Source organism: Fusarium redolens (assembly GCF_020744475.1).
Source record: "Fusarium redolens strain MPI-CAGE-AT-0023 chromosome Unknown BKA55scaffold_6, whole genome shotgun sequence".
Lineage (NCBI taxonomy): Eukaryota > Fungi > Ascomycota > Sordariomycetes > Hypocreales > Nectriaceae > Fusarium > Fusarium redolens.
In genome coordinates this window covers 1,857,538-1,865,780 of record NW_025763669.1, presented here as the reverse complement: position 1 = coordinate 1,865,780, position 8,243 = coordinate 1,857,538, and the positions used below count along the sequence as shown (strand labels likewise).

Sequence of the window (8,243 nt, the reverse complement as noted above, 5' to 3'; positions counted from 1 at the left end):
AACGTGGCTCGCTTTTGAAGCTTCTTCTGGCAAACCCATTATGCATCTCGATATCGGAAGCCCTCGGGCCTCAGATATGTATGTAGGCCATTCCCCCTCGGTGGGGGCAATTCATGTCAATCATTGTCAATACTCAGCATTTTCAGATACGACCTGGTTACAACGCATATCTCTCCATGAGACGGCGCCCAACTCGTTTCACGCCTGCTGCTGACTGGCTCTTCGGATTCAGGCTGCTCGAGCCTGATTATCTGATAGCATCATATCATCCACCCCTTCCACCACCATACCGTTGTGACCGTTGAGCAACGTTGCCGTCGACGCTGTAGGCGTCGCGTGAGCTGAACTTGAGATGTAGGGACAACAGCATTATCAATTTGTATGCGCCCATGTCCTGTGTCTCAAATAGAGAGGCCCACTTCATAACACGGAGCTCTTGTTCTTGCGTCCCGTATTGATCAATCAACACATGCACCTCTGAATCCATTAACAGCCTCCACAACTTCCACCGCAAGTAGCCAGTCTTGCTTTGTAACACAAACAAGATCTGTTCCTGGCAGTAGCGTCATGGGCGGTAGAAAGTTGGGGAGAGCGGTGAGTAAGGCTACTGTAAATGGAGAGGCTGGATCGTGAAAAGTCTTGACCAAGGCTCGGCTGCCAAGGATTGATAAGTGGCAGTTGGAGAGAAATACGAATGGCTACAACCAACATGTGAACGGACCTGGGTCGCTTCACGACAGATCTTCACAATTTTGCTTTTTAGATGGCATCAACATATAATTCATGAGAAACAAGGCCCATAGCAGCTCTAGGTATTCAATTTCCAGTGTACCTAATTGCTGCTTCTTTCAAGCCTGTCTTAGCAGGTAGGTCACCAAATTCGCCTTGTGAAAAGGCAGAAATTGTTGTGACACATCTTTTGAGGGATCATCACAGGATTGCACAAATATGTACGATGCACAGGTCTCCGAATGACTGCAGAAGAAATGCCATATAAATCATGCTTTGTTGACAGCTTTTTTTTTGTTATTGGTATCTCACATCCTGTAAAAGACAGACACAGGGTAGCTAGCTTATCTTCACTATGCTTGCATCCTCAATATCCCACAGTCCATCTTAACGCTGTCTCATTTCAAAAAGGTCAGAATTCGCTGGCCGGCGATGACGACAGGGTCGCCTCATCGCACCTCTCGCTGAATCAAACCATTGCACTGTGGCAATTGTAGCCTCAAAATCTCATGCGATCGTAGACGATCCCATTCTGGTTCATGCTGCCATAGGCCATACCGTTAAAGCGTGGTCCGTTGTTCCCGAAACCATTATGGAATCCGTGATAAACTCCGTACGCGGGCAAGTTCTAGGCACCCTCGGTGGCCTTAGGCTCAGTCGCACTAGGGGCATAAGAAGCTTGAGCTCTGTTCTTCTTGATGACTTCTTTCACTCGTTCCTCCGCCTCATCCCAGTCCTCGGTATCGAGCTTGACCAAATCAATACCATACTGCTCGGCAATCTTGCTCAAGGCATCGAAACTTTTCTTATCGTAAACGAAGCTGATGCTGACTCCGACACGGCCGAATCGACCGGTTCGGCCAATACGGTGCAGATAGGTCTCGGCATCAGGTTCAGTGTCGCCTCGTCCCTTCATAGGGATGTCATAGTTGATAACCATGGACACACTGGAAACATCGATACCACGAGCCAAAACGTTGGTGGTAATGAGAACCTTGTTCTCGCCCTGGCGGAACTTGGACAAAAGATCATCTCGCTCGAATCCATCAAAAGCGGCGTGGAGTGCAGAGACCTTGTGGCCATCTGCTACCATTCGTCTCTGAATCTCGTTGGCGCTTTCTCGTGTCTGTGGGGGGTTAGAGCAGAGGTCTGACGATAATCAGTACCACTTACCTTGACGAAGATGACCGACTGGCCGATGGTCATCAATCCGTAAAGCTTGCAAAGAATATCATATTTAGTGTTGTCGTCTGGGCAGTCGATGAACATTTGAGAGATGCCCTTGACCGTGAGCTCGCTACGCTGCAACTTAAGACTGTGGGCGTTGGGCGCGAATTTACCGGCATACTTCATGACATTTTCGGGGAAGGTAGCAGAAAAAAGAAGGACCTGAATGTCCTTGGGCAACATGCTATCAGGTTTTAGCCTTTCGTCAATATGCTCCAACTCCGTGGGAACTTACTTCTTGACCCGAAGGCACTGGTCCCCGAGTCCTTGCTGATCCAGCATGTTGTCGGCCTCATCAAGGACAAGGACACGGAGTTGAGAGACATCTAACTGTCTGCGTCGAATGATGTCCATCACCGTACCTGGAGTACCGACAATGACACTAGCTCGGACGGGTTCTCCACGAGGGAGGGCACCGGGGATCGCGGCAGCAACCTTCTTATTTTCGATAAAGCGGCCGATGGCGTTGACAACTCCTTCGATCTGTCGGGCCAGCTCTCGGCTAGGTGCAAGAGCAAGAGCTTGGGGCTGGTCAGGTTTGCTGAAGTCAACTCGCGACAATATCGCGGTCACAAAGGCAGCGGTTTTGCCAGTACCAGACTGGGACTGCGCCAACATGTTTCGCGGCGGATCGCTGAGCATCAGCGGAAGTGATCTGCCTTGGACCTTTGAGGGCTTCAGAAAGTTAAGGCTAAGGAGGCCCTTCAGAATATCTTCGCGGCTGAGATAGATATGTCAGTGATGTTTCTACCAGAATGAGATGATCACATACAGGCCGAGATCCTGCCAGGTGGTGGCCGAGTGGAAGGGCGTGGCTTCATTGTTCTGAAGCTCGCTCAGGGAAACCTCAACATCCCATTCAGGCTCATGGAGACCAGAGCCACCGAGGTCCTCGATGTTACCGTCGGCTTGGCCAAGTTCGCCAGTAGAGGCGGGAGCACTGTCGGTGGGAGGATCCGCAGCAGCCTCATCAGGCTTTGTAATTCGGCTCGCAAGATCAGCCATGGCAGGTATTGTGTTGTGTTGTAAGAATACGTTTCGGCGATCGCAAGGTGAAGGAGATGAGTCGGTACGGTGGGGGAGGCGGTGGTAAAGTCCTCGAGGCCCTGGAGCAGGCGCTAGAAAACAAATTGCCCGGCAAGATTACGATGGTTCCCTATCCTGCGCGAGCTGGCGCGGAAAAGGCCTCAGAGATGTAAAAATTAAAAAGATTGATGTAAGGGAAAACCTAAGTCAAGAGAAATACTTAGGTAAGGTAGGCAGGTCGGTAGGCATAAACAAAAGCTTATGCCAGTTACCGCGCGGTGATAGGAGGTGAATGGACTTGGAAGCTTTCTTCTCCAAAGTTTTGGCGGGGTCCAAGTTATTGGAGGGGTACATGCAGTTACAGCAGGTGCCTAAGTACCGATTAGGTGGAGTCCATTGACGCTTCTTGGCGACTACCGCTAATTACCCGGCGCATTTGCTCTGTCACAAGCTCTCACATCAACCAAACCTACTCCAGACTTATATATATCGAGATAGCTTCGACATAAAACTCAAACCCCAATTTATACGACCATCCTTCAAACCAGGAAATACTGAGGCTCGGCTCTTCAAGCTTTCATAGCTCGATACATCATACAATAGCTCTGAATAACAACAATGGCAGCTCCGCCGCCGCCACCTCAAGGAGGGCTCTCCCTCTATGAGAATCTACTGGATCCCAACGATACGTCTTCAACCTCAGCGACAATATCTTCAGCTCCTATTCTGTACAACCAAACAGAAGACACACCTGCAGAAACTACGGTCAAGAAACCTGTTGATCCTGCTCTTCGTTTTCAACCTATACGTCGTCCACAGGTAAAGCAAGCCAAGCTAAAGCCGGCATTCCCCAAGCCAGCTGTTTCTAAGCCGGCTGTGAATTCTGCTCCTCCCGCTCCTGTGCAACCGAAGACTACGCTTGCAGACTGGGCCGCAACTGAGGAAGATGAGTGGATGTATGGTATGGGTGAAAAGCGTCAGCGTGGTGGTCGTAAGAAGAAGAAAAAGAGACAACAAGAAGAATTTGAGACGAATTGGGACGATATTTATGATCCTACACGCCCAACTAATGTTGAAGAGTACTTGCATAGTGATGAGAAAGTCCAAGAGGTCAGAGATTGGAAAGCCTTGCTTTATAGGCATCGGCGTAAACGCGACGAAAGTGACCTTTCAGATGAGGACGAAGATGAAGAAACCCGACATGTTCCCTCAAGTGAGTTCGCTATTATCAACCTCTTTTCTTAAATTCTAACCTTTTATCAGCTCAGTTCGCTCCACCTTCGTCGTATGCTTTCGTACCACCACCACCTCAATCACCCCCAGCACCACCTCCAGACGATGCCACTGGGGACGATGCATTTGCTCGCCGCTTAGCTATATCTCAAAGGGACGCTGCTCCTCCTGCACAGCCATTACCCTCTCAGCCTTCCAATTCAGCCACCATATCACGCGCTCCCGTAAGATATTCAAAGCCTCATGAAGAGGAAGACGCAACAGGGGACAATGTCGAAGACGATGCGTATTCCCCACCTCCAGCTCTTGGTTCTACTCTTCCGGAACAGCCTGATGACGATTCTCGGGGTCGATCAAGCCGACCAGGCCAGTCCGGCTTTGCCCATCGACTGATGAGCAAGTACGGATGGACAAAAGGCAGTGGCCTTGGTGCTGATGAGTCAGGAATCGTCAATCCTCTGCGTGTTCAAGTTGAGAAGAGGCGGAAGAAAGCCGACGCAGATGGTGGAGGATGGGCCGAGCCAAGTGGGAAGGGTAAAATTATTGGTGGGAAGCGCAAAGACGAGAATGCAGGCAAGTTCGGTACTATGAGCGATGTCATAGTACTACGCAATATGCTTGAAAATATGCCCAACCTCGAGGAGGAGATTGCAGGAGGTTTGGGACAAGAGATAGGCGAAGAGTGTGGAGAAAAGGTTTGTGAAAGTTATGTCCTTTTTCAGTGGTGATAAAACTAACAAAGATACAGTACGGGCGCGTGGAGAGACTATATATCGACCAGGAAAGTCGCAGAGTGTTTATCAAGTTCACAAACCAAGTTTCAGCTCTCCGGGTGAATACCAAGTTCCCTCTTTCACAACCGCAGACAACTGACAACCCATGCAGGCAGTCAATGAACTGGATGGTCGTGTATTCAATGGCAATGTGATAGTTCCCGAATTCTTCGATACAGAAAAGTTTGAGCAGGGAAAATACGACTAAACAATGTGCTTCTCACGACAGGTTAGGGTTAGGTGTGGGACAGAAGCAAAGATTAAGAGGCAGAAACAGGCATGAAGATACGTGATACCCAAATATTGTCAACATGGATACATATTCATTGCAGATTTGGAAGAAGGAAATTCGCTCAGCCTGAATTGGCATTTACCATGAAACAAGTGATATTCCAGTCAATATACCCTTATAGCCCTGACGACCTCCTCTCAGGCGTTGGTGTTCTCTCGAGTGAGATGTCCCTCAGGAGGACAAAGCTAGAAGGTAGGTGACTGAAGTCTTGTCTCGGGTCGGAAGTGCTCGCCATCTGTCTCCTGTAAGATTGTGGCTGCAACATGGTATCATGAGCGGGCATTGGGATATGGCGGCAAGAATTGGTGTCCAAGGTGTTAGCTCCTCGGCGTGGTTGGAGATCATAAATGTGCCCTTAGGCACGTTTCACTCGAGGCTTTAGCCAAGGAACCTCATAAGAACCAAACACATGAAATAGTTTACGATCGGCTGAATGGAGATGGATTTCATAACGTTCTGGATAGTCCAGCAACTATGCAATCCTATGTAGCCGATACGAACCAAAAGGTTCGTGATAACCCTCCAAGGACAGGTCAAACAAGAAGCACTTGCCACAAAGCAATGGTTTTGTATGATGAGTTAAGAGATATGTCAGCTTTCAGGCTTCAGCGAACATACTGATCCCAAGAATCAAGTCCAAATACAATCGATTATTAAGCTCTAACAGGTTATCCTTTACACGCAGTTACCCCACCCCATGAAAAGCATTTTGTGCCCCATAATGACCAAGCACAATATGTCGTAGAGAAAAGTCAGGAAACATGATGACGACGGGAATGACGCCTTTAAAAGAAAAGCCAGCGATCTTCATCTCCATGCTTAGAAGAGCTGGGCAACAGCTGCAACACCTGCAAGAGCAAGGACAGCCATGTTAACGCTGACAATACCAGCAGCATCATCCTTGTCGTCGCTGTTGCTGCTCTCGGAAGAGCCGTCGCTCTCCTCACCACCGTCCTTGCCCTCGTTGGCTTCCTTGTTGTTGGATGTGCACTTCTCCTCACCATCGATCTTCTTGTCCTCCTTGAGGTTGTCGAAGTAATCACAGAACTCCTTGATATCGGTGGTTGAGGAAACAACGACACTGCCACTAACTTGGTCAAGTTTGGGAAGTTCCACCCTAGGAAGTACTCGTTAGACCTGAAATTACGACATGGGGAAATTTTACTCACTTCTCGAAGCTACCTCGGAGGGCAATACCACCGGTGACCTTCTCGAGCTTGGGGAAATCATCAATAGCCTCAAGCTTGGTGTTGTTCTGAATGGTGAAACCGCCACCAATCTCCTCAAGGGCGGGGAAAGAAATGTTTGTGAGCTTGTTCATGTCGATAAGGGACAGAGTCTCCGTGATGGTGGTCAAGTTGGGAGCGGAGAAAGACTTGAGCTCGGGGTTGGCGCTCAGCTTCAAGCTCTTGGTCACCTCCTGGAGAGCAGGAACCTTGAAGGACTTGGCGCTAGAAATCTGGATCTCGGCAGCAGTCTCGAGCTTGTTCATGGTAATTTCCATAACGTCGTTGCCATTGTCGAAGATCAGGAGCTGGGTGGTAACATTAACGAGGTCGGAGTTGAAAGCGTTCATCTTTCGGTTGTTGTCAATCTGGAAGCTCTCGACACTCGCGACGCTGAGACCGCTAAGATCACTGATGAAAGTGTCGGTAATTCGAATGCTCTTGATCTTAGTAACGCCTTCGGTACCGAAGTTCAGCTCGCCGAGACGGGGAAGCTTAATGAAGCTAAGCTCGCCGAGGCTCTCGAGAGAAGAGAAGTCGAGGTTGTTAAGAGCCTCGAGGTTGTTGAGCTCGAACTTTCCGGTGATGGAGTTGATAGAGGTACTGGAGATAGAGATAAGGTCTCCAGCGTTCTTGGCCTGGAAGTTGCCCTTGATCTGCTTGGGACCGTTGATAACAACAGCGCCGGCAACAGACTTGTCGATGATGACATCGGCGTCGACAACATCGCAGCTGATGACTTGTGTAGGTTCGGTGATCTTGACGTCCTTGGTACAAGTGGCAGCTATACAAGGCCATTGTTAGTTGGATTCCAAGATCGTGAATCTGATTTCACCTACCAGAAACGGCAGAGACACCGATGGCCGCAATGGCCGAGAGGACCTTAACGGAATGCATTATGACCTGAATAAACAGAGAATTAGATAACGTTTATTATACACGAGTGCGTGAAGAAGCCTGTGGGCTGGTTGTAGCGGTGGTCCCTATGAATGTCGCTCCCAAGTAGAACCGCCTCGAAAGAAGCGATGTTGATGATGGCTGGTGCCGAGCAACTGCAATAAATGTCGTGGAGATATCGATAGCGACGCCCCTTTTGGGAGGAAAGGAGATGTTCAATGGCAACCAACCTGGAAGGAATGTGTGAGGGGGGGCAGAAGCAGGAAATGCGTCAAGTCAAATCGTAGGCAAGAAATGACCAAATCGCAAAGTGAATGGAGAAGGAAGAGCGTACAAAAAGATTATTTGAGGCAGGTGAAGAAAGAAAGAAAACAAGACGGCAAGAAAGACGGGACGGGACTGTTGAAACCAATCAAGGAGCACAAGCCAAGTAAATGCGCGTCTCGGCAAGCACCTCACAATAGATCGAAGCAGTCGACCGAGCGATGAACGTTCGTACGTACCTAATTTGTAAGGGGAAAGGATCCCGTGATTTTGTTGGATGGTGTTGATTCTTCAAATCCTTGAGGGTTTCTCGGCGAACGACTGAGATATATCACGGAACAGTAAGAATATTCTTAGAACTGGATAAAGTCTGGCAGAGTAGAGCCTGACGAAAACGAGTGGCGTGAAGAGAAAAACTGGACGAGAATATTACCGACAAGGAGAGGAAAGAAGAAGTTCGAAGGAGCGAGAGAAAAAGAGACGGGAGGGAGGAGATGAAAGATGGTCGACCGAGATGAGTGCACGGTGGGAATTCGGCGCTGGCTACATGGGGCATGGGGGAGCAGGGGAGCTACA

General features: G+C 49.1%; 3 protein-coding genes across 3 annotated transcripts; 1 reads left to right on the top strand and 2 right to left on the bottom strand.

Moving 5' to 3' along the window:
• Positions 1 to 1,357: 1,357 nt before the first annotated feature.
• Positions 1,358 to 2,961, bottom strand: BKA55DRAFT_507759 (P-loop containing nucleoside triphosphate hydrolase protein; the record flags this gene model as incomplete). Its single annotated transcript, XM_046187362.1, has 4 exons — positions 1,358 to 1,855; positions 1,903 to 2,140; positions 2,192 to 2,677; positions 2,729 to 2,961. 4 exons carry the CDS (start codon positions 2,959 to 2,961, stop codon positions 1,358 to 1,360), a joined length of 1,455 nt encoding a protein of 484 aa, XP_046051269.1.
• A 639-nt stretch (positions 2,962 to 3,600) lies between these two features.
• BKA55DRAFT_508484 (uncharacterized protein) lies at positions 3,601 to 5,143 on the top strand (the record flags this gene model as incomplete). The annotated part of the gene is made up of 3 exons (XM_046187437.1): positions 3,601 to 4,195; positions 4,246 to 4,910; positions 4,964 to 5,143. 3 exons carry the CDS (start codon positions 3,601 to 3,603, stop codon positions 5,141 to 5,143), a joined length of 1,440 nt encoding a protein of 479 aa, XP_046051268.1.
• A 956-nt stretch (positions 5,144 to 6,099) lies between these two features.
• Positions 6,100 to 7,403, bottom strand: BKA55DRAFT_592938 (uncharacterized protein; the record flags this gene model as incomplete). Its single annotated transcript, XM_046195469.1, has 3 exons — positions 6,100 to 6,397; positions 6,450 to 7,290; positions 7,346 to 7,403. 3 exons carry the CDS (start codon positions 7,401 to 7,403, stop codon positions 6,100 to 6,102), a joined length of 1,197 nt encoding a protein of 398 aa, XP_046051267.1.
• Positions 7,404 to 8,243: the final 840 nt, after the last annotated feature.